General features: G+C 37.6%; 1 protein-coding gene across 1 annotated transcript in view; it reads right to left on the bottom strand.

The window, feature by feature from the left end:
* DNAH11 (dynein axonemal heavy chain 11) overlaps window positions 1-27446 on the bottom strand; it is a 352005-nt gene that overhangs the window by 38673 nt on the left and 285886 nt on the right. Inside the window, 5 exon segments of the mRNA XM_043589069.1 lie at window positions 572-694; window positions 2945-3115; window positions 6270-6410; window positions 8359-8523; window positions 19930-20134. Of these exon segments, the coding sequence (XP_043445004.1) occupies window positions 572-694; window positions 2945-3115; window positions 6270-6410; window positions 8359-8523; window positions 19930-20134 (805 nt within the window).

Genomic DNA, 27446 nt, shown 5'->3' with positions numbered 1-27446 from the left:
ACAGTTAGAATAAATCACTGTGTTGTTGTGTAATTGACAAAACTATGTGGAAAAAGTGGACAAATATAAAGAAGAAAAGAGCGCCTGGGTGGCACAGTTGGTTGAGCATCTGACTTTGGCTCAGGTCATGATCTGTAAGTTCTAGGCCTGCATCGGGCTCCCTGGTGTGTGAAGCCTGCTTCAGATCCTCTGTCCTCCTATCTCCCTGCCCCTCCCTCACTGTCTCCCTCAAAAATAAACTTAAAAAAAAAAAAAAAGAAAGAAAGAGACTGGTTTTAGGTAAATTGACAAAAATGTTCCCTTCTGTTCCTTGACTTTTACCGAAGTTCCTGCAGACTATACATATTTATTAGTTTTCCCACTCACAAATAGGGCCAAAGTTCCTTCACTTCCAAGTAAGAAATTAATCACTTTATAATTTAGTAATACAAAGACGGATTAAAGAAGATCACATTACATATCTCTACAAATGATATAGTATATATCACTTGTATTTCTTTTAAAACATTTCTACATTTATTAGAACTGAGACATAAGATTTAGAAAGTAACCAAACGTCTTCCTAACATACCTTTAGAGCGCTCCAAGACTGAGTGGTTAGGAAGTCAAGAGGACTCGAGTAAGTGTGTTCAACTTTGAATCGAAGCAGGAAATCCAATTCAAAAGGGTCTATCTCTCTCTTTCTCAACAAAATCTTTAGGGTACACAAAATTGAAAAAGGTCACTTAGTTTATATCAAAATCACAGCACAGGAGGTAGTCACCATTTAACAGATAGGACTGAATACACAGAACCAAGTCTGCTGAGATTTCCATAGGTCTGTATCTGTTCTAAAGCTGAATTAAGAAGTCTTAGATTAAGTCCATGATCTCAAAACCCTGACTGAAAATCTAATAGCAAATAATTATGAAGACTGGTTTATTCCAATTTTAACACATGTGTATTAGCAAAATATATGAAATATTTGTTCCTATTTATGCTTTTGCTGTGAACTCAAACTTGTCTTAGAACTTGTTATACAGAGGCACCTGGGTGGCTCATTCAGTTAAGGGTCCGACTCTTGATTTCGGCTCAGGTCATGATCTTAGAGTTTCATGAGTTTGAGCCCCACGTTGGGGTCTGTGCTGACAGCGTGGAGCCTGCTAGGGATTTTCTCTCTCTCTCTCTCTGCCCCTCCCCTGCTCACGTGCTGTCTCTGTCTCTCTCAATATAAATAAATAAACTTCAAAAGATTTTTTTTAAAGAGACTTCTTTAAAACATCAAAAAAAGGTCTTGTTAAACAAATTGAAAAAGCCTGAGGTGATGATGGACCAAATTACTAAATAGAAGGTAGAACTAATATTATTAGTCTTAATATAGAAATAACATCTAATAAACTTAATAAGTTTGACATATGACATATTTTTCTTATATGTGAGATCGAGAAAAACTGGAAATTACTGTTTTATAGATACAACTAAACAAGCACAGTATAAACAGAAATAAACTTTAGACACCTACATTATGAACTTGATAAGAAGTCCATAGAAAGAACATTTTTGAGGGGGACAGGAGGATGAAATATTCCCAAATTTCAACCTAAATATTTTAACACCATATAAAGTTAAACTGGTAAAATTTTGAGTTTTATGCTATTTTAAAACTCTAGATATTTTCAAAATGCATTATGGGTGGTAACACATTAAAAGACTATTTGATTGATTTGTTCTTAATTTATTTCAATAAATAATTGCCATACATATGAAGCTTTGATTTACAGAAACTGTCAGGATTTGAGATAAGCTGTAATTTATCTATGGCTTCCTAGGAGAAAGTTTTAAATAGATGTGCGTATGTGTGTATGTATGTCTCATGTATTCTCATTCTTGGCCTTTTATTGCTAATGAGTAATATGTATACAAACAACAATTTAATTTTGTAATATCTCGCTCCTGTTTATCGCATACATTATGGAACACCTACACCTATATATTCATTTATAACCCAAAGGAATCGACAATGACCAAAAATACTGAAAGTAACAGTTTATCATTATTAACAGCAGGTATTTACAAAATGCCTTCTTTGGACAAAGCACTTTGGAGGACACAATGCAGACCAGGCAATGACCTTCCATCAAGAACTGGGTTGACAGAAAAAGGTATAGAGCAAACAAACTAATAATAGGACAACATGCTGATTTCATCTAGGCATGTAGTCCTCGATGTTTTCTTCTTATTGTGGGCACCTTTATTTAAAAAAGTCTTTTGCTGGAGTCTGTATTGAAAAATAGATAAATAAAAGGATAGCAGGTCTCACTGAAGGTGGCAGTGTGAAACCTGCAGCTCATTTACCCATTCACTGGTCTATAAAGGGATGGAGAAAATCCTAGGACCATCCAAATGTGGACTCATAATTCTTATCTTAAAGCATCTCCAGGCATCTGGGTGGCTCAGTCAGTTAAGCATCCAACTCTTGATTACGGCGCAGGTCGTGTTCTCACAGTCGTGAGATTAAGTCCCGATTTGGGCTCTGCACTGGGTATGGAGTCTGCTTAAGATTCCCTCTCCCTCTCCCTCTGCCCCTCCCCGATGTGTGCTATCTATCTAAAAACAAACAAACAAACAAGCAAACAAACAAACAAAAACAAGCCAGAAAGAATCTCCCTGGTAATATCCAGGAGGCTCTGCACAAGACCTAAGAAGTGAGGAGAAGTTGTTCTGTTTTTCAGGGTGATCGCTGATGTGGTGGCTTACAGCACATACCTACCCAAACCAACACCCTGGGACCAACTGAAAGGTTGTCACAAGTCCAAGCTCACCCTGGGAAACTCAAACTCACCTCGTGCCACCAAGGGCTTCCAAAAAAGGTGTCATGCCTCCCTTCAATGCAAGTAAAGCACATAACAAACAGAGGTGTAGGACTTCAGTTCTGAGGATGCTTTCAAATGACTGATTTCCTTACCTGAAAAGCCATCTGGGACAGGAAGGTGAGCTTGTCCTTCTCAAACAGTGCCTGGCTGGTGTAGAGGAAGATGGCATAGGTGATGCTCTCCATCAGGACTGAGACGCGGCCCTGCACGTCCTCCACCTTGTCAGCCTGCTCAATTGCTCTGTGGAACAGCATGTTGAAAGCCTGGGGAATTTAAAGTGACTGGTAAAGGATGGAAACTAGTGCCTGATGTCTAGCTAGCCCCCCACACGCAGCCAAAATGGGGGATCGCTTTCTGCTTAACTTTATACGAAAGTGCCAAACTGTTTTCCAAAATGGTTTTTACCACTTTGCATCCTCATTGGCAACGCGAAAGAGTCGCAGTACTGTATCTGTGCTAACACTTGTTACTGTCGGTCTTGTAAAATCGCAGCCATTCGATTTGGTACCTAGCAATACTTCTTTCTGCTTTTACGCTGCATTTTTCTGATGAATACTGAGCACTTAAAAATGGGCTTATGGGCAATACTCATGACTCAGTACGGGACATGTCTGTTCAAATCTTTCATTGTTTAGTTGAGTTGTCCAACTTCTTTATATATTCTGAGATTAGTTGTTTGTTAGATATAAGCATTGGAAAGAGGTTTTAATAGTAACTCACCTTTTTATCTTCTTAATGTCTTTTGAAGACCATAAATTTTTAATTTGATAAGGTTCAATTTATTAGTTTTTTCCTTTCTACTGTATCCTAATAAATCTTTGCCTAACCCAAAGCCCAAAGATTTTCTCCCATTTTTTCCCTAGAAATCTCATAGCTTTGCTTATTCATTTCGAGCTAATTTTGTAAGAAATGTGATGTAATGTTTAAGGTTCATTTTATTCTTTGTGGGTATCGAGTTTTCTCAGCACCATTTGTTATCAAAGCTATCCCTTCTTCATTAAATTGTCTCGGGTATTTTTCTTTAGGCCAATTAATATCAGTTTACAACAAGCCCTGAAATCATGTATTGTAAATTTGTTGTTCTTTTTCAAAATTATTTAGTTACTTTAAATCCTTTTAATTTCTTTTTCAAAATTATTTAGTTACTTTAAATCCTTTTAATTTCTTTTTCAAAATTATTTAGTTACTTTAAATCCTTTTAATTTTAGAATCAGCTTGCCAATTTCTATTTTTAAAAAGCCTCCAGGGATTTGGCTGAGATGGAATTGAATCTACAGATCAATTTGGAAAGACCAAAGATCATCTTAATAACACTGAGTGTTCAAATCCGCAAACATGGTATCTCTCTCCATGGTATATTTCAACAATGTTTTTGCAGCACTTAGCACACAGATCTTGTACTTGTTTTGTTGAAATTATCCCTAAGAGTTTCGTGAATTTGGAAGCTGTTGTAAATAGTACTGAGTTATTAATTTTATTTTCCAGTTGTTTGTTCTTCATATATAAAAACAATGGATTTTGAGTATTGCCTTTATATCCTGCCATCTTGCTAAAAACTCACTTCTTAGTCCTAGTAGCTTTTTTTGGTAGATTTCTGAAGATTTTCTATACACATGATTAAGTCATTTGTGTAAAAAAGACACTCCTTCTTTTAAAATGTCTGTGCCTTTTATTATATTGTTGCACTGGGGATAACCTGCAGGGCAGTCATGAATAGAAGTGTTGAGAAAAGACATTCTTACTCCTGATCTTAGGGGAAAGCATTTAGTTTTTCAACATCAAGTATATTACTAGCTGTAGATTTTTGTAGATGCCCTTTTTCACATTGAGACGTTAACCAGGTATTGAGGTTTGTCAGATTCTTTGCATCCACTGAAGTGATCATATGGCTTTTCTCTGTTGTTTTGTGTTATTTTTTAAATGTTTAACCAGCTTGTATTCCTGGCATAAATTCCACTTGGGCATAATATATTGTTCTTTTTATTTGTGGCTGGGTTCACTTTACCAATTCATCCATCTTCCCTCTCTTCCTTCCTTTTTTAGTGAGTGAGGGGCAGGGGGACAAGCATGAGCAGGGGTGAAGGGCAGAGAGAGAGAATCTTAAGCAGGTTCCACGCTCAGTGTAGAGCCAGACACGGGGCTCGATCCCATGACCCTGAGATCATAACCTAAGCCTAAACCAAAACCTGCTAGTTACTCTTGACTCTTTTCCTCTTCTTTATTTTCCATATCCAGTCCATTTCTAAGGATTGATTATTTTAGCTTCAAACCATATGACAAGTCTATTAACTTTTGAGTCTTGTCATTCTAACAGACGTCTGCTTCAAACCTTTCAATGGCTTCTTTTTTCAGACAAACTATAATCCAAAATCCCCCATTTGGCCAACGAGGCCTCCTATGATCTAGACTTCCCCACCTCTCTAGAGTCCTGTCTTGTCATCTTCTCCCTTACTCATTAATTACCCTCCAGCCACATACATTCATTCACCACCTGGAATCCCAAACTCGTTCATGTCCCACACATCCTTGTTTTCTGCAAACATTTCATACATGGCTAAACTCTATAGGAATCAACTCTAATGTCACTTCTTCTGAGAGGCCTTCCCTGAACCAAGAGTAAAACAGCACCTCCATCTTTACTATTCTCTCTCATTGTACTTATCACTTTTACACACACACACACGCACACACACACGCCCCCCCCCCCCATATATTTGTTTTTTTCAAAACTGTACACTGAGTAACCAGCACAACATCTGGCATGATTGATCTCAATAGCTATTTGTTTAGAAACTGAGTGACAGCATGAATGAATACTGCCCAGAAGTACAATGATGCAAAGTAAAGAGCATGGCCTTTGGGATCATAGTCATGAGTTCAAATCCTGCCTCTTATAATTATGATGTGAATTACAGAGCAATTTATTTCAAAATGTTTTTTAAAAAAAAATAGGGATAAAATACTTTATTGAGATGTTTTAAGCCTAAGAATGAACCAAGGTGTAAAAATGTCTTTCATGTAACAGAGGGACTTAATGAATAGTTGCTCTCACTCTTTCTCCCACTATAACAAAATAATATGGGTAATCTTTTTATAAGACACTTATGGCTTTACAAAAAAAGTATAGGAGTCTCAAGGAGAATTCCCTTATATATAATAAACTCAAGACTCTGTTTAAGAACAAAACCAAATGTATTATGATGCCACATAATTATCTCAGAGCCTTATTAAAAATTACAAGTAAAAGCTCCAGAGAAAATGAGAATTTCTTTTTCTTTTCTTTTTTTTTTTTTTTGCTGGCTAGATCCTCAGGACTCCTTACTGGATATATACCAATTGCTTAAAAGTAAATTCCAAACTTCCAGAAACAAGTTGAACTCATGAAACTGAAATTTTTTCTTAGCCTATTCAGCATACCTTCAAAGAGAATTGATAGATGGGGTTAATTTTTCTGAGGTCATTAATAACAAAATAAAGAAGAGACGCTCTCGCTGCCACTGGTCTGTAACATTCTCGGGCCTCGTTGATTTTTTTTTCATTTTCTTTAGCTTCAATCACCTACGGTGAGATCAAACAACATAGGCCACTTACTCTTCATATTCTTTATACTTACCCAAGTGATGGAAGGGACATATCTGAAATGAAAAATTATTTGTATTAAAACAGAAAACATGTATGAAATTTATGTGCTTGAGTTTTTCTAAAATTATTAGATTCATATTTTAAAATAATTTTTTTCATAAACTGAGTTTTCAGTGAGAATAGACCTGACTCTAGCTGTTTTATGGTTACAAATTAAGCAAATCTGACTAGGGGCTGTGGTTTCACAGAATTTGTTCTGAGTAATGTCACCTTCCTGCCTCCCCTCTCTTTTTCAGGTTTAATAACCCAGCTATATCACCTCCCTGGGATAGCTCTTACAAGTCTGCTGGGTCAGTTCAATGCTGACAACTTTATTAGTCAACAAGGTATACGAAAGCAGCCAAGGTCAATGATATATCCAATAGCCATGTTTACTGAAAAAGCCTTTATGTGAAGACTCTCATGACTCTCTGACTTTGCACGAGATGATCCATATGCTCATATATTTCCATTTAGTTTATCTTTATCTATTAGCCTCTGGGTACATTCAGAAAGATAATTAAAAGAACAATACCTCCACCACCACAACCAACATGCTCATTTTTATTCAAGGCTCAAATAACTTAAAAAAAATTTTTTTTTTAAATCTAGGACTACTGCTGGTCCCATACCTTTTTTTTTTTTTAATGTTTATCTTTATTTTTGAGAGAGACAGCATGAGTAGAGACGAGCGGGGGGGGGCGCAAAGAGAGAGTGGGACAGAGGATCTGAAGTGGGCTCTTTACTGACAGCAGCGACCCAATGTGGGGCTCAAACTCATGAAGCATGAGATCATGACCTGAGCTGAGGTTGGATGCTCAATGGACAGAGCCACCCAGGCACCCCTGCTCCTATAGCTTTTTAAGATAGCTTTTTTTCCCCCAACCTTTCTTACAGACTTGATTCTTTATAATTGTGTATAAAAGGAAATAAAACATAGAGCAGAAAGGGGAATCCCTACATAGTAATATATTAAGAAGAAAGGAAGAGGCATTTTAAGAGACAATTAGAAGCTAACTTCAAAGCTAAGACCTAATTTACTTAATTGCTCTAATCTTTACCATCTTAGGAGCCACCAAGAATTCACTTACTTAAAAGGACAGAGTAATGTGGGATTCCATTTCTTTGTTTAAATTAAGATAAACATATAGGATGTGTGGTGACACAGTCTCAACTGGGTAATTAATAGATTGGTAAGTAATGAGGATATTGCAGAAAACAAATGAGATTCCTCCCACTTTGACACAATGGAATTTTAAGGGTCATGGACACTTGTGAAAGTCCTAAGTGCCTACCACACGTAGGACATGTTGGGACATATGTTGGACATTCAGCAGGAAGTCTACTCAATAAAAATTTTTACTGGCTCTTAGGAAATGTCATTGTTTCCCAGGGTGAATAATGCATCTGAGTACAGCAGGAGACCATGCCTTGCTCTCTCTCTCCTGCCAGTGAAGGCCTGTAAACACAACTTTAGCTCTAAATATTTCTCTAAAATGTACAACAGACCAGGAAACCTGTGGTGAGACTGGAAGGTGTCAGTTTGCCAGAGCTGGATGCTAAGCCTTTTTAGATTTTACACCATGTAAACCAGCAGGCTCCAATTCTCTTCAGATTTAGTCACTCAGAAAAAATAACAGCCTCACAGAGTCTCATGTGGATGACAGGATCTCTGCTGAACTATGAGAGGCACAAGTTCAACCACCTCTGGCTCCAGGCAGAGCCCCCCACATTCTGGTTTTTAAGGGCAGTTTATTAAATGACCTTAAATCCACAACAAGTGAGTCCTCTTAAGCAAACTGTCAAGTTTGATCACATTTTGATCCCAACCACTTGATTCAAAGGGAGCACTGTGACCCTCCAGGTGTCCTTGGGGCCTTCTTACTTTCCGCTCTATCTCTGCTGCGGTCGCCTTGGTCCTCTCCAGCCTCTCTACCAGCTCGGTGTCGTCGAGGAAGCTCCCCTCTGCTGCAGAAAGGCGCAGAAGGAGGTCGTCCTCCAGATACTTCAGCTCGATCTTAAAGTCATTCTGGTGCTTTGTCAAAACCAACTAACAAAACCAAGAAAAGTCTGAGAAATGGCGGTTAAATTCATGTTTGTAAGCAGTTTCTTTAATTGTCAATTTCATGGAACCATATATAGTAAACACACTTAAAAACATACAAAATTAAAAATATACTAATCATCCTCTTTAAAAACTTATATAAAAAATTTTTAATATTAATTTAGTCTTTGAGACAGAGAGAGAGAGAGAGCACGCACATGCAAGAGAGGCAGAGAGAGAGAGAGAGAGAGAGAGAGAGAGAGAGAGCGCGAGCACAAACAGGAGGGGCAGAGAGAGAGACACAGAATCTGAATCAGGCTCCAGTGAACCAGGGTCCAGGCTCTGAGCTGTCAGCACAGAACTCAACGTGGGGCTCGAACTCATGAACTGTGAGATCATGACCCAAGCCAAAGTTGGATGCCTAACCAACTGAGCCACCCAAGTGCCCCTAGAAACTTATTTTAAAACAAGTCAGAGGGGCACCTGGCTGGCTCAGTCGGTAGAGTGGCCGACTTTGGCTCGGGTCATGATCTTGTGGTTTCTGAGTTTGAGCCCCACATTGGGCTCACTGCTGTCAGTGAAGAGCCCACTTCAGAGCCTCTGTCTCCTCTCCTGTACCCTTCCTTAACTTGCATACACATATGCACTCTCTCAAAAGTGAACGTTAAACATTTTTTTTTAAACAAGTCACAAAATATGTTAAGATCTGGGTGCACTCCAGCATCCAGAGAATGAATGTCTGTCATAATCATTTAACATCATGAACCTATAGGAAGAACCTATTCTATTTTATAGGAAGAAACTTCTGCTTCAAATCTAAAAAGTTGGAAGTCATCATTTCCATCCTCACAAAGGAAAAAAGCTAATCCTCAACTCTTCTTACACCCTTCAAAGAACTAAGGTTACAGGTCAACTGCCACTCTAAAAGCCAGAGGGATGGGAAAATACAGACAATCAGCTGATGGCGAACATTCACAGAGTAATTGGCTAATTGCTGGAGTCAGAGCTCCCGTTTTAAACCTCCGGGAGCTCAGTCTTAGGAATCCCTCCATACTTTTGTGAATTTGCCTCTAAGAGACTTACCTGGTTGTCACAGTAAAGACCAGAAAAAAAAAAAAAATCTACTCCTGCTTTGGGCAGTGGAAGGGGAAAAGCAACTATTTTAAAATATGTCCAGGGAGAAAGCAACCCTTTAAAATATCCAAGAGCTTTCTGTTTTCTTAACAAAAGCCTTTCCTCAATGGAAATTACATTATCAGAGCCTTACCTGACCTAGGGAGAAGGATGATTGGACAACTCAGCCTCCCCTCAATCTCTTTTCTCACAAAGGGGAGATAAAAATAAATGATGAACTCTTCTGAAGAGAGAAACCCTGAGATTTAATCATAGTATTACACAGTATTGCAGAATACTTCTCATCCACAATACCTTACCACCACACCGCATCAACAGACCCCAGTATGATAACAGTGGATTCCAACAGAGAGCTGCAAGGTACCGACTATCTAAGAAGGAGTTTCTAGGGAAATCCAAGGACACAGACAGACAAAAGCAGGGATATGAGAGGAAAGTGAAACCTATGACAGCAACAGCTACAGCAAACATGACACACAGCCTAACTGCTAGTCACATAAATATAAAACCTAACACTAAAGTTCCATTGGCCTCACTTCAAATTATCCAGTACATCCTAGCTGGCTTTCAACAAAAAAGCACAAGGCATGCTGAAAGACAAAAAGCACAGTCTGAAGTGATAAAGCAAACCTCAGAACAACACTCAGGAGTGGCAGAAATTCTGAAATTATCAGACTGGGAATTAAAAATAATTATGCTTAATGTGCTATGGGGCTCGTGAGAAACTGGAAAACACACAAGACCATTTGGACAATTTAAGGTGAGAGACAGAAACTGTAAGAAAGGAACTGTTAGAAGTAAACACTATGACAGAAATGAAGGATGCCACTGATGGGCTCATCAGTAGGTTGGACACAGTCAAGGGAATCATCAGCAAACTCCAATATAGGTCAAGAGAAACTTTTCACACTGAAAAGGAAAGAGGAAAAAAAGGAAAAGAATATGCAGTAGCTGTAGGAAAATTACAAAAAGTGTTAACATGCACATCATAGGAATATCTGAAGGAGAAAAAGGAGAATAAATAGTGGAGGTAATGATGGCTAAGAATTTTCTAAAATTAATGGACATTCACCAAACCCCAGATCCAGGACGCTCACAGCAGAATAAGTAACAAAAAAAAAAAAATTACACCTAGACATATCATATTCAAACTGCAGAAAATCAAAAACCAAGAAACAAGGTGAAAAGAAGCTACAAGAAAAAACAAACCTCACCTATGGAGGAAAGAGGACAAGAATTACAAAGAACTTCTGAGAAATCATGCAAGCAAGAAAAGAGTAAATATTCAAAATATTGAAGACATAAATGATCAGTCTACAAGTCTGTCTCCTGCCAAATCAGTCCTCAAAAATTAAGCAAAAAACCAGATTTTTTAAATAAAAAAACCTGAAGGATTCTGTCACCGGTAGACATGTCTTACAAGTAATTTGTTGTTGTTGTTGTTTTTGGTCACACAGAAAAAAAAAGGATAGAGGTCAGAAACTCACATCCACATAAAGGAAGAATGTCAGACAAAGAATAAATGAAGGTAAAAAATTTTTTTCTGACTCTTAAGGGAACTGTTCAAACTAATACAGACAACAAGGTGTTCAGTGATTATAACTTACGATAAATGAAATGAATGCCAACAGTGTTACCAGAGATGGGAGGGAAGAAATGAGAAAACATTAAAAGATACTTGCACTTCCTAGGAGGCAGTATCATAATGTGACTTGAAAATGGACGTAGGTTACTTGTAAATGTATATAGTAAATACTAAAAAAAACCCCACTACATTAAAAAAGAAAAAAAGAGGTATAACTTATATGCTGGGAGACCACAGGTAGTGGAATTATATGAAATGCTCAATTAAAACCAGAGAAGGCAGAAAGAAAAAAAAGGCATGAAAAAAAAAAGGGTAAGGAAGAGTAAATATACAGTGACAAATATGGTAGATTTTAATCCAATTGCATCAATAATCTCTTTGTGAATTTTCTAAATACATCAGTTAAAAGACACAGACTGACAACATGGATCAAAAAAGTAGGACCCAACTGTCTACTTTCTAAAAGAAATCTACTCTGCTTAAAGGAAAGGGATGGAGAAAGTTACACCACTTACCGCTCACCAAAAGAAAGCTGGAGCAGCTACATTAATTTCAGGCAAAGTACACACGAGAACAAGGAAAATTATCCAGCACAAAGAGGAGAATTATATAATGATAAAGGGATCAATTCTCTTAAAAAAAAAATACAAATCTTTAGTGAGCATGTCTCTGACAACCAAGTGTCAAAATACAGGAGACAGAAACTGACAGAACTCCAAGAAGCACACAAGGCCACATTGCTGAAGAATTCAAAACTCCTGTATCTAGAATTAACGGATTCTGGTAGACAGAGAATCAGCAACAATATAGTTGAACCAAACAGCACTATTAACTGGATGTAAGTGACATTTATAGAATACAGTAAAACCTTGGATTGCGAGTAACTTGTTCTGCAAGTATTCCCTAAGATGATCAAACATTTCTAATACATTTGAACCTGATAAAGGAACAATGTCTTGGAATACGAGTAGTGACCCCAAATGTCACATGATCACAAATGAGCAAATGGTTCTTCTCCCTCATTCCCCCTGCCTCTCTCCCTGTGGGATTATGGGTGATCATCAAAGTAATGTTACATTTCCACAAAAATCCTCAAAAGGAGGCAAAAGCAAGTGTCACTGGATAGGTTCCTTGTTAAAGTTGCACAAAAAGAAAGAGATTCCATTGAGCCATCAGATAGGAGTGATTCCTTTAGTGCTAATGAAAGTCATTTACACAGTAACCTTCTTTTGTCTTCCTCACACCAGCCACAAAGGTTTTTCAAAGTTAAGTGCAGGTCAATTTGTTTATTTTTCCTTGCATTTTGTATTTTCTTTATTATCTTGTATTATATTACAGTATGTAAACATTTTTACATGAATATTTTTGGGTTGTGGAATGAATCATCTGAGTTTCCATTATTTCTTATGGGGAAATTTGCTTTGATATACAAGTGCTTTGGATTATAAGCATGTTTCTGGAACAAATTATGCTTGCAAACCAAGGTTTTACTGTACTTTATCAAATAGTAGCAGAGTACATATTTCTTTCAAGTTCACATATTCACATGATAAACCAAACTCTGAACCATAAAACACACCTGAAAAAGTTTTAAAAGAAAGAAATACTAAGTATACCCTCAAACCACAATGAAATCAAATAAGGAATTACTGAATGGAAAGATAGCTGGAAAACTCCCCAAGTGTTTGGAGATTAAACAGTGCACTTCTCAATAACATGTAGGTGAAAGAAATCTCAAAAGACATTAAAAATATATCAAACTAAATAAAAATGAAAATACAATTTATCAAAATGTGTGAGATGAAGCAAAAGCAATGCTGAGAGGAAAATTTGTAGCACTGAACACACAGTAGAAAAGAAGAAAGATCTAAAATTAATGACCTATGCTTTTACCTTAAGAAGCTAGTTAAAGAAAAGCAATATAAATATAAAGCAAGGAGATGAAAATAAACAAAAATTAGAGCAGAAATTAATAAAAATTAAAACAGGAAATCAATGGGGGAAAAATCATCAGCCAAAAGTTGATTCTTTACAAAAATCAACAAAATTTTTAGCCCTGGAGCCAGGCTAACCAAGAAAAAGAGAAAGCACTAATTACAATGTCAGAAATTAAAGAAGGGCCATCACTACTGACTCTATGGGAATTAAAGGATAATAAGAGGATATTATGAATGAGTTTATGCCCACAAATTTGATAATTTAGATGCAGTAGACCAATTTCTTGAAAGACACATCTACCAAGAACTCACACAAGGAAAACTAGATCATCTGAATGGGCCTATATCTAATTAAAAATTTGAATTGACAACAATCTTCCAAAAAAGAAAGCACCAGGCCCAGACGATTTCACTGATGAGTTTACCAAAGATTTAAGGAAGAAATGCTATCAACTTTCTACTATTTCTTCCAGAAAATAGAAGCAAAGGGAATACTTCCTAATTGTATGAGGTCCCGATTAGCCTAATATTGAAACCTGATAAAGCCATTTCAAGAAAAAACAAAACTATAGACCCAGTATCTTTCATGAACATATATGTAAAAATCCTCAACAATATATTAGCAAACAAAATCAAACACATGTGTGAAAACAAATATATACCATAGTAAGTAGGATTTATTCCTGGTACGCAAGTCTGGTTCAACATCGAAAAGTCAAGTAATGTAATCCATTGTATCAAAAGGCTTAAGAAAAAAAATATGATATACCAATAGATGAAGAAAAAACATCTGAAAAAATCCAACACTCATTTATGATAACGACTCCCAGAAAAGTAGAAATAGAGGTGAACTTCAACTTGATAGAGAACATCTAAAAATGAAACCTACATTCATTACATATTCCACTTAATGGTGATGAACTAGATGCTTTCCCCCCAAAACTGGAACTGGCACAAATATCTCTTTTCACCACTTCTATTCAGCATTGTACTCAAAGTCTTAAACTAATTTAATAAAACAACAAAATAAATAAAATGTATACAGAATGGGAATGGAAGAAATAGTCTTTGTTCACACATGGCATGGTTGTCTTTGTAGAAATCCCCAAAGAATCAACAAAAAGACTCCTAGCTAACAAGAGATTATAACAAAACTGCAAGATACAGGGTTAATATACAAAACCCAACTGCTTTTCTATATGCTAGCAATGAACAATTGGAAATTAAAATGTATAGTACAATACCATTTACATTAGGACCAAAAAACTGAACTGCTTAGATAAAAATCTAGGAAATCATATTGAAGATATGTATGAAGAATTCTACCATGTTCTGATGAACGAAATCAAAGATCTAAAAAATGTAGACATAATTCATATTCATGATAGGAAAACCCAATATTGTTAAGATACCACATTTTCCTTTCTGTGATTCAACATACTATCAGTCAAAATCCCAGCACATTATTTTGTGGATACTGACAAACTGACTATAAAGTATACACAGAAAGGTATAAAATTCAGAAGAGCCAACAGTCAGCATATGGAAGAAAAATAAGTTGGAAGATTGACAATACTCACCTTAAAGATTTGCTATAAAGCTACCACTTATAAGGAAGGTATGGTATTCACAAAGTAGGCAACAGATCCACAGAAATATGGTCTACTGATCTCTGACAAGTAGCAAAGGCAATGCAAGGAGAAACGACAATTTTTTTAAACAAATGGTACCAAACAGCTGGGTATCCACATGCAAAAGAATGAAGCTGGATCCCTACCTCACACCGCAAACAAAAATTAACTCAAAATGGATAACAGACCTGAATGTAAGAACTAAAACCATAAAACTCCTAGAAGAAAACACAGGAGTAAATCTTCACAAACTTTTATGAGGCAATGGTTTCATAAATATGATATCAAAAGCACAAGCAACAAAGAAAAAAGAGATAAACTGGATTTCATCAAAATTAAAGTCAGGTGCTTCAGAAGACACGATCAATAAAGTGAAGACAACCCACAGAATGGGAGAAAATACTTTTGTATTATGTGCCCAATGAGAGTATAATATTAAAAAAACATAAAGACTCCTACAACACAATAAAAATAACCCAATTTTAAAAATGGGCATAAGATTTCAATAGATGTTTCTCTAAAGAGGACATATCAAACCAATAAATATATGAAAAGATGCTCAATTCCATTAGCCTGTAGGGAAAAGAACATCAAAACCATAGTGAAATACCACTTCACATGCATTAATGTGGCTATTAGCAAAAAGAGAGACAAGTGTTGGTGAAGATGTGAAGAAATTGAGTCTTTTACACATAGTTGGTAAAAATGTAAAATGGTCCAACTGCTTTGAAAACAGTCTGGCAGTTCCTTAAATGTTAAATGTAGAGTCAATATGTAACCTAGCAATTCTGTCGCTAGGCACATATGCAAGAGAATTGAAAAATATACGTCCACACAAGAACTTATGCATGAACATTCACAGAAGCATTAAGCATCATAGCCAAAAAGTGGAAACAACCTGAATATCCATCAACCCATGATGGCATAAAATATGACATATATATATCTGTACAATGAAATATTATTCAGATATAAAAAATGAAGAATTGGTATACACTACAACATGGATGCACCTTGAAAAAATTATGCTAAGTGAAAGAAGCCATGTACAAAGGCCATATATTTAATGATTCCATTTATATGAAATGTCCAGAACAGGCAAATCTATAGGGGTAAAAGGAGATTAACGACCGTTATGAGGTAGGTGGGAACGGACACTGGAGATTAACAGCTAATAAGCATTTTTTTTGAGGTGCTGAAAATGTAGAATTGATACGCTGTGAATAACCTAATATACAATGAATTATATAATTAAAAAGGGTATGAGATTTAAAGCAATCCCTATCAAAATACCACCAGCAATTTTCATAGAGCTAGGACAATGAATCCTAAAATTTGTATGGAACCACAAAAGACCCCAAAGAGCCAAAGCAATCTTGAAAAGAAAACCAAAGCTGGAGGCATCATGACTCCAGACTTCAGGCTGTACTACAAAGCCTTAGTCATCAAGGTAATATGATACCAGCGTAAAACCAACACAGAGACCAATGGAACAGAATAAAAAACTCAGAAATGGACCCACAACTATATGGTCAACCAATCTTTGACAAAGCAAGAAAGAATATCCAATGGAAAAAAGACAGTCTCTTTAACAAATGGTGTTGGGAAAACTGGACAGCAACATACAGAAGAATGAAACTAGACCACTTTCTTATACCATACACAAAAGTAAACTCAAAATGGATGAAAGACCTAAACGTGAGACAGGAAACCATCAAAATCCTAGAATAGAACATAGGCAGCAACCTTGGTGACCTCGGCCAGAGCAGCTTCTTACTAGACACGTGTCTAGTAAGGGAAACAAAAGCAAACATGAAGTAATGGGACTTTATCAAAAGAAAAAACTTCTGCACAGAGCAGGAGACAATCAATAAAAACTGGAAGGCAGCCTACAGAATGGGAAAAGATATTTGCAAATGACATATATGATAAAGGGTTAATAACCAGTATCTATAAAGAACTTATCAATCTCAACACCCAGAAAACAAATAACCCAGTTAAGAAATGGGCATGAGACTTGAACAGACAGTTTTCCAAAGAAGACATCCAGATGGACACATGAAAAGATGCTCAACATAATTCATCATCAGGGAAACACAAATCAAAACCACAATGAGATGCCGCCTTACACTGGTCGGAATGGCTAAAATTAACAACACAAACAACAAGTGTTGGCAAGGATGTGGAGAACAGAGAATCTCTAACACTGTTAGTGGGAATGCAAACTGGTGCAGCCACTCTGGAAAACAGTATGGAGGCTCCTCAAAAAGTTAAAAATAGAACTACCCTATGACCCATCAATTGCACTACTAGGTATTTACCCAGAGGATATGAAAATAGATTTAAAGGGGTACACGTATCCCTGTGTTTATAGCAGCATTATCAGCAATAGCCAAACTATGGAGGCAGCCCAAATGTCCATCAACTGATGAATAAAGAAGATGTGGTATATACAGACAATAGCCATCAAGACGAATGAAACCTTGCCATTTGCAATGATGTGGATGGAGCTAGAGTATATTATATTAAGTGTAATAAGTCAGGCAGAGAAAAACAAATACCGTATGATTTCACTCATACATACAACTTAAACAAAACCGATAAACATATAGAAAAGGGGGGAAAAGGTGGAAAACAAACCATAAGAGACTAGGATTAGAGAACAAACTGAAGGTTCGTGGAAGGAGATGGGTGGGAGATGGGCTAAATGCGTGATGGGCATTAAGGAGGGCACTTGTGTTGAGCACTGGGTGTTATATGTAAGGGATGAATCACTAAATTCTACTCCTGAAAACAATATTACACTTTATGTTAACTAGAATTTCAATAACAGTTTGAGGGAAAAAAGGGTAGGTGAATTAAATCTCAATAAAACTTATAAAAATAGGAAGAAATATTACTATGTCTTAATGAACAACATCGAATGGACATGTGTTATTGAAGTGGAACACTATTTTGCTAAAAAATTTTTTTTAGTATATATTTTGAGAAAGAGAGAGCACAAGCAGGGAAGGAGCAGAAAGAGAAGGAGAAAGAGAGAGAGAGAGAGAGAGAGAGAGAGAGAGAGAGAGAGAGAATATCCCAAGCAGGCTCCATGCTCAGCACAGAGCCTGAAGAGGGGCTCCATCTCAAAACTGTGAGATCATGACCTGAGCCAAAATCAAGAGGTGCAGGCTTGACTGACTGAGCCACCCAGGCACTTGGAAGCAGACCAGTATTTTAAGTACATTTTATTTTTATGTTACAAAGAAGAAGGATAACATTGGAAGAAACTTAAAATGGGCTAGTGATATAGAGGAACTCTGTAATATCTTGCAACTTTTCTGTAAATAAATCTAAAATTATTCCAAAATAAATTAACATTTATTTTAAAAGCTTGCTTCTGATTAAAAAAAAGTAGGGTAGAAAGGCAAAATATTGCTCATCCCTGAAGCTAAATGATGCCAACATGGAAATTTGTAACTATTTTATGTGCATGTGTGAAAAATTCCATTATCTAAAGTAAAAGCATATAAAGAAATTAACCAGGGGTGCCTGGGAGGCTCAGTCAATTTAGTGTCCTACTCTTGATTTTGGCTCAGGGCATGATCTCACAGTTCGTGAGATCGAGCCCTAGGTTGGGCTCCATGCTGACAGCATGGGACCTGGTTCAGATTCTCTCTCTGCCCTTCCCCTGCTCATGCTCTTTCCCTCAAAATAAATAAACTTAAAAAAAAGAAATTAACCAAACTGTGAAGGATTTGGGGGGAAAAAAACCTAAGTGTATTACCATAACAAGTCTATTTTTCTTTTCTTTTCTTTTCTTCTTTTCTTTTCTTTTCTTTTCTCTTTTCTTTCTTTTTTTTTTTATAGAGAGCATACATGAATAAGGGAGAGGGGCAGAGGGAGAGAAAGAGAATCTTAAGCAAGCTCCACATTCAGCTCGGAGCCCAATGGGAGGCATGATCCCATGACCGTGGGATCATGACCTGAGCCAAAAATCAAGACTTGGATGCTTAGCCAACTGAGCAACCAGGTGCCTCAAGACTATTTTTTTTATATGGTCTTGGGGTGTTTCGAATGTAGACATGTTCCCTGTCCAAGTTGGCAGTTATGCACAAAGCAGCACCCCTGCGACTCTCTGAGCCCTGCCCTTGGGTCACTCAGGGCTGGCAGGTTGCAGTGCCACTGAATGTGAGCACACCTGCCAGAAGACCTCAGGGAACTGTGCCCACTCACACCCAGCCTTGATCTCAGAGCTGTCTTTGGCTGACACAGAAGTCAATCCAATTAAAAGCCGTCTCAAATGGGGTCTGAACATGGGTGAGAATCCCTTGCAGGGGTTGGTAAAACGGATCGCTGGGCCTACCTCCAGAATCTCACATTTGGCAAGACCTGGTCTGTGGCTTGAGATTTTGCATTTCAGGCCTCCGGCTGATCCTGATGTTCTGAGAATTTACCATTTGAAAACCGTTAATTTACACCAGGAGCAGCAAACATCTTCCATAAAAGGCCAGACAGTAAATATCGTTGGTTTTGCAGGTCATACAGTCTCTGTAGCAACCACTCACCTCTACCATTGACTTCCTTCTACCTTTTCAGGCTTCCTCAGTTTTTTTGTTTGTTTGTGTTTTTTTGTTTTTTGTTTTTTTTTAAGTTTTTTTGCATTCAACCCTCATTTTAAGTATTTTCAGTATTTTTTAAAGTCAGTGTAAAGTCATACATTTTCCAGTAAGTGCTAATCATCACTAGCTATGAGCCTCTTGATTTTTCCCACCTTATTCTATTAATCTTCTTTTTCTTTCTTTTGCCATGACTGAATTGGACTGTTATCACTGAACCTACCAGAACATGTATCTGCTTCTCTACCTCTGTTTTCCATGATTTATATGTCTCCTTATTTGTCCTAGTGACCTGCATCAAACCAGACCTACAGCTAGCCCAACTCCTACCAGGGGCACGATGCTAACTACTTTCTTTAATAGGAGTGCCCTTGAACTGTTTACTGTTCACATACATCCTCATTTTTTTAATTAGACCATAAAGCTGTGGAGGGCAGGAATCCTATCTTATACTCCTGTGTCTAAACACTGTAACTTATGCAAAGCAGTTAGTAAGTGTTGACACACAATTTCATAATTTTTACCTTAAGTTTCTCCAGATCTGGCCTTTCAATACTGACCACCTCTGCCAGGAGCTGGGCTTCTAGACCATCTTCTGTGACCGTGAAATTGAGGAGGGTTGTCTGAGCTTGCAATTCTGGCTGATAGTGAGGATTTGCCAGTTTTGTGTGAAGGATAAGGCGAAAGTTCCTGTTAAATTCACATTCTTTATCTCCAATCCTGATATATCTAAAGGGGTACAACACAAACATTCAGGAGAGTCCCATGAACCATAATTGATATTTTGGTGTCATCCCATTCCTTTATTCTGATAGTGTATCTAGGCTGTAAGACCAGGTGATTCAAAATTTTTCAGCTACTATCTCCCTGAAATATAAAAGAAATAGGAATTATCTACTCAACCTCTACACAATTTTTTACATGCCAAATGGTGAAAACGGTACTCATCTCAAAGTCACTGTAACAAGAAAATTCAATACATTATATGAAGTTGTATAACAACAAATGTTAGCTTCTATAATACTTTCTGTGATAAAACTTACATTAAACATTGTTATTCTTACAGGACAAAATGAGTATGTATTTGCGCTTGTGTGCATGTGTATTAAGTGTATATATTCTTAGTATTTATATACATATTCAAAATACACATATACTTAAAATTACTTTGTATTTCAGTATTTTTGGCGCTGGCTCAAAAGCAAAGTTTAATAAGTGTCCTGTGTGGAATGCATGGGGGTGGGATCTCAGCACGTTTCTGTCCTATATCCCTGTTCCCTTGGCACAGGGACCAGGAGCGTTGTACTTCATCCAAAGTATTCCAGTCAGAGTGAGTTTTCCTGGGACCTGGGATTGGAACAAAGAGAGGGAATCGGAAATAAAACCTATAAACTCATGTTGAAGTTCACCCTCTCCTCCTGGTAAACCACGCAGCAGAGAAAGACTTTCCTGGTTTCCCAAGGAAGATTAAACCAGTAATAGATTGAAGCGTAACACAAAAGGAGCATGTTCTGGATTTTATGAGCTCCCAGGTCTCATCTTCCTGCCTGCCTTTTTAACTCAGCTGCCATGACACCCTGGAGCCTTGTGACACAGTCTTCATTTTGCTTACGCTAGATGGAGGTGGCTTCTGCAATTGCAAGCAAAGGTCTGAACGAATGCAGCCTCTCCTTGAGCGGAGAGCCTGACTTTTTTCTACCTCAGATACTGTGGAGTAACATGTAAGGACTTCATCATGAGGGCTCTGTTGCCCTCTGGGTTCTGGAAGGGCTTTGGTCAATGGAAGCACTAGTAAGAGATTGCAGCACAGGAGAGGGAGTTCAGCGTACATCTTCCCTGCCTCAGCGCCATGGTCTGGCGAAGACTGTGTCCTGCTATGACCAGATTCCAGGTTTGGGATGGTCTCCTTCCCCATAGCTCCACTCACAGGCTTAGAGGTGGTAATGGCTTCTGGCTGATGCAAGTCCTTGCTTGCTTGGACTCTTCTGCGGGGTTCCTTTACCCTTCCCTCTGAAAATTCTTTCTGTAATAGTCACTGTTAAGTCTATTAAAAACTTCCAAGCTGTTTTGTGGCTTTTTTTACCCCCTGCTGGGAACCTTCTCCAGTAGTGGGAGTTTTTTAAATTCATGTGACAAATCACAAATATTGAAACTTCTCCAACTTTTCCATCAGAGGTCCAAACTGTATTGGAGTAAAAATGCATGTAAGAAGCCTAGAAGTGAGCCCAAAACAAAGAGCATCTTCTCAGCCTATTTTAATTACAAAATTCTGCATTCTTTCATACTTAAGTGTATAAAGTAGTTTAATTGTAGATGAATCCTAATGATGATAGAATTTTATCCAAAGGCCGTATTATCTTTAATGTAAATATAGTATTTTTAAAAAATCAGACTTACAGGTAAAATGTTATTTCACTAAATTTATCAATTTTGGAAAACTGGATGAATTAAAAGAGACACTGAACAGTAAGTTCAGCATTCAGGCAACATTCCTTTTTATTACAATGCCTCAATGTTTGCAACAACTTTTCTTTAAACGTGAGGAGAGATGCCCAAAATTTGTAATGTGGCAGTATTTTAGGTTGCTGTTGGTGAATGTTTCCTAATTATATTTTACTCTGGGATTAGTCTCTTGGGTCACACGGTAAGGAAAGGACTTCAGAACCAATGGCCATTTAATCTGACTAGGAACATTGTTATGAAACAATTTTCGTGTGTAAAGATTATTTAAAAAGTCATAGTATTCTTAAATTGCTAAAGCTTTAATCACAAAATCACTCTTAATCATGAAAGCTTTAGTCACTACAGCTAAGAACCTCAAAATATTGAGAAGATTCAATACTTCTCATCTTCATCGAACTCTCAAGTTTTGTTTGCATTGCATAAATCTTATATTTGCAACAAAGACTTTCAGTTTCTGATGAAGTGTCTAAGCTTGAAAACGATCTGCCCAAGAAGACACCTTTGGAGACATTCTTTATTAAGTTAAATGGTGAATTCACTCATGTTACCTAGTCTTGGGTTGTTTTTACTGTGTCAAGACTTCCTACTCTTTAATATTTTTTTCTAGAAGGATGAAGAGCAATTTAGGTAGCACATGTCTTCTGAAACAGCATATGACTGTATAATATAGCTCCCTTTAAAAAAAATAAATAAAAAGAGTATTCACATCACTGTTAAAGAGAAACACTGAGACAGAAAAAAGATGAATGAACCACAGGCCAAATGTTTTATAAATGAACCAGACAGCAGCTGTTGGTGTATCCAGTGAGCACAGTGGCCCCATGCCCTTGTTCCACAGGTCATGGCAGTGCCACCATCTGTTCACGTTTGCAAGTATTTTCCAGTTGATATCATGCTCATTAAAGTAATCATGTATCTTATTGATAATTTCTTCTGTTATTTGTATTTGTAGTAAAAAATGTTACAACCATTCAGTCACTCAACAAGAAGTTATTGAACACCTACACCATGCCAAACTCTAGGAGAGTGTTGAAGGCACTGGGCATAAAAGAAACAGGCAGGGTCTCTGTTCTCACAAACATTATTACTTCACTCTCTCATATTAGGCATTATGAGTATAAAATATTACACACCAACGCAGCCATTCATCTACTTAGTCTGTTCAATAAATGAATACACATTAGGTGCCTACAATGTGATGGCCATATCAAGATCAAAGATCTGCCCAATTAAAACACAGGCAAAGAAGGCAAATAGACATTCCTCTAAAGATGATACACAAATGGCCAATAAGCATCTGAAAAGATGTTCAACACCATTAGTCATCAGGGAAATGCAAACCAAAGCCCCAGTGAGGTGCCACTTCACATCCACTGCAAGGCTATAATACACGACAACAACAAAAACACAGGGCACCTGGCTGGTTTAGCCGAAAAAGCATGCTACTCTTGATCTTGGGGTCGTGAGTTTGAGTCCCCTGTTGGGTGTACAGATTACTTTAATAAAAACTTAAAATACACACACACACACACACACACACACACACACACACACAAACATAACAAGTGTTGGCAAGGATATAGAGAAACCAGAACCCTTTATACGCTGCCGGTGGGAATGTAAAATTGCAGGTCCACTTTGAAAAACAATTCAGCAGTTTCTCACAATCTTAAACACACAGCTACCATTTAACCAAGCTATTCTGCTCCAAAATCCCAAAAAATGAAAACACAGGTCCACTTAAGATCTATACACAAAGGTTCATAGCAGTGTTATTCCTAATAGCCAAAAGGGTGAAAAAATCCAAATGCCTGTAAACTCAAGAATAAACCAACTACAGAGCGTCCAAACAAAGCAATGTTACTCGGCAACAAAAAGGAAAGAAGTACTGATAATGCCTAATGTGGATGAACTTTGAAAAGACTGTGCCAAGTAAAAGCAGGTAGCCACACAGGACCACATATTTTATGATTCTACTTACAGGAAACGTCCAGAATGGGCACATCTGTAGAGACAGAAAGGACACGAGTGGGTGCCCAAGAGTCTCAGCCTAAAACTGTAGTAATGGCTGCCCAGTGCGTGCATATACGGAAACCCACTTACTTGTGCACTTTATATGATGAAATTGCACAGTATGTGAATAGTAACAGTGCTACCAAGAAAGACAAAAACAACAAAAAGCTAGCAAAAGGTCAGTTCGTACCATATGGGCTTTTATCAACCTGTAAGGTAAGGAACTGTGCTGATAACTGGTTCTCAGACGCTCATGCTTTTGAGCACAGTGAGGCATGTCACAGGATGGTCTTCTATGACAAGGCTATCTTTCTTAGTTAACCCACTTCTTGTTTACTGAAGACATATTCAACCACATCTTTGTTTAGAACAAAATTTTTCCCATTGCTTGAATTTCTCTTTCCAAGGGTTCCCAAAACTGATCTCAAAAGTAGCTTTGAGAACATCTTTCTTCACTAGCACTATTCACTGCGTTACCATTACCCTAGGCTTCAGGATTTAGAGGACTGGCTTTTAAAGGAACTTTCAAGAATGAAAGTTTCATGTAATTACTATGCCTCGATTCCCATATGTAACCAGGATTCAAACTGATACTCATTTGTATCATCACAGTAATAAAACCCATACTTGAATAAACCTCTGGTGCTTCTTGGGATTTTCTGATCACGGCTCCATCTTGGTTTGCATTCATTCCTTCTCAGAGCAGTATTTCAGAAATGCCAGGTCTGTCACAACCTTCCTTGATTTTAGATTCAATTTTCCCTAATTTGCTTACGAATTTTTACTGGATTTGAGTTCATACTTCATAAACTTCTGGTTTTAACCACTAACCTTTAGCCCCAGATAAAAAGAGAACGTAAACTTTTTTATAATTTATAAAATTGTATTTAGGGGAGCCTGGGTGGCTCAGTCGGTTAAGCATCAGACTTTGGTTCAGGTCATGATCTCACGGTTCATGAGTTCAAGCCCCACCTCAGGCTCTGTGCTGACACCTCACAGCCTTCTTTGGATTCCCTGTCTCCCTCTCTCTCTGCCCCTCCCCCATTTGCACGCAGTCTTTCTCTCTCTCAAAAATAAACACCGAAAAAATTTAAAAATAAAAGGAAAATAAAAAATTGCATTTAAATGAAGAACACTGAACAAACCAACTCCACCATTTCCCTCATCGTTGTCTACTTATCTCGGTGTCACAGGCTGAGGAACTGAGGTGACAAGTCAGTTTAATTTCGAGGTCTATATGTGAGGGTGTGTATATTGTCCACATGTGAAAATCAAAACAAGCCTCCACAAGACGACTAACTTACTTTTGGAAGTTCTAGGTGGTCGGGCCTCAGGGAGAAAGCTCTCTAGAGCAGGGACTGGAGAACTGTTTCTATCACGGGCCAGAAAGCAAATACTTCAGGTTTTGTGGGCCATATACATCTTTCTCAAATACTCATCTTGGTTGACAACCCTTTAAAAACCATTCTTACCTCATGGGTTGCATCAGGACAGGTTGTTCACCCTCTCGCCACTCTAGAAGATCACGCGGTTAGGGCTATGAATGTAATCTTCTCCAAGGAAACGGCAGCTAATCCCCCTCGACTTCCCAGTAACACCACGCTATGATTTTTCCCATCAGCTACTACACATAACATTGCTCCCCTCCATAGGCTTTCATGAAAAAAAGTGTGAGACTGGCCAACATGAAGCATGTGGTTTGAACAATTTTACTTCTGGGCGTGGGTGACAAAAGCTTTAAACTGGTTAAATACTTAGCCAAATATCTGAGATAAAGCAATGCTCCATAAAATAGCTCAGAGACAATTCTGTGGCTCAAAATTTATCTTGCACACTTCCTTTGTACACCAACGTATACCATGAGGCACTCACATACCCCGGTTTGAGAATGAGAAACCTACCTGCTTGAGGGACAGGTCTGATTGTATCAGTGAGGAGACAGTTAATCAGAGGAAAAGAGAAGGATGTCTGCCTACAAAATTGGGTTTTGCATTTTGCTTGGAAACATTATTTGATAAGTTCAGATTTCCCAGGGATAGTAAATTATCCTCAATTGGGGTGTTTATGATCTATGAAAGGCAAAAACTGCATAATGACTCAGTGGGTTTTATCATTGCTGCTAGGTTAATTTTTGGTTAATCTCCTATCTGGGAAAATTAAACAGACTGCTAGTGCTCTCTCATGATTTGAAGGATCCAAAAAAACAACGGAGTTAACCAGAGGGGTGGGAAAAGCAAACAATCACTTCGCTGTTTCTGTGAAAGACAGGAGTCCAGAGGTTATGACTTCTAGAATATAGTGGGTAGCTATGAGCTCTTGAACCTAAACTCCAATGAGAAGCAAGAGCAGGTGTGAAGAACAACATAAAACTTGGAACTGTGGCTATTATCTTAAAATAGTAGTTCTTAACCCATTTTCTGGCCCCATGTCCCCCACGAACAGGACTTGCCCCTGACATTACACCACCATGAGAATCACGTGGGGCAGCAATCTCTGAAGCTTTGGGTAGGGTTGCTCCTAGAGGGCTTTTATTCACCCTTTCAAGACAGTGACCTTCTCCTGCCCCCTTTTCTCACTGCCTGGTGTGCAGGTGACTGATTATATGACTTCAGATCAGAAATAAAATTATTTTCCATAATACAAACACTACAGTTTTATTGGATAGGACATAGGGTGAATCAAAAACATTATTTCACCTAGCAGACTTGTAGTTTTAGAGCAAGAAGGGCCCCTAGAGATCATTCAACTGATTCCTTTTTATGGACCCAAATAGTTTATGACTTGTCCAAGGTCACATAGCTTAGTGGCAGAGCTGGGACTAGAACCTGGGTCTCTAGACTCCTAGTATAAAGTTCATTTCACTACAGCACACTGTAGGTTAATTTGCTGTTTGATACTGACCGCTTGTGACCCCAGCCTCCACTGACCTGTCTGACCGTCGATCACAAAAGGGTACTGAGAAAATATGATGGACTCAGTAACCATCTACAGCCGCTAGAAGAAAAAATATAAAGACACAGCTCAGAGAACGTGCCCTGCTGATCTTTGCTTAGAGAAGGAGAATAGCACTAATTATTGAGGTGCCCAGGTCTAACCAAAGACTTGTAATTTCTGGTAGATATTTTTATAAAATGAATTAATTTATAAAACCTTTAAAATAAATCAAAGTAGAGAAAAATTTTCTATCTTTTGGCTCTCAGGAAAAAAAAGAGAGTCTTTTAAAAACACCAAAATGCTCACTAGTTAGTGGAATAAATTATTGTATAAAAGACCACCATCTACAAGTTAACTATTAATTTGGTTTTCCATAGGTCAGGTTTAAATAAAAACCAGATACATTTCGAATTTCAAAATTCTTTCAAAGTTTATTCAAAGTTCAGCTGAAAGGTGTTTTGGAATGAAAAGGTTTCTAACTTCTTCAAGTCACAGAAGGTCATCACTATTGTGAAGGACTGGTAAACAAACGACATCAAAACCACTACATGGGTGATGGGCATTACGGAGGACATTTGTTGGGATGAGCAGCGGGTGTTAGATGTAAGTGATGAATCACTAAATTCTATTC

Source organism: Prionailurus bengalensis, chromosome A2, assembly GCF_016509475.1.
Source record: "Prionailurus bengalensis isolate Pbe53 chromosome A2, Fcat_Pben_1.1_paternal_pri, whole genome shotgun sequence".
Lineage (NCBI taxonomy): Eukaryota > Metazoa > Chordata > Mammalia > Carnivora > Felidae > Prionailurus > Prionailurus bengalensis.
Note: the sequence above shows the minus strand (reverse complement) of the source record. Positions and strands in the feature narration are given on the sequence as shown.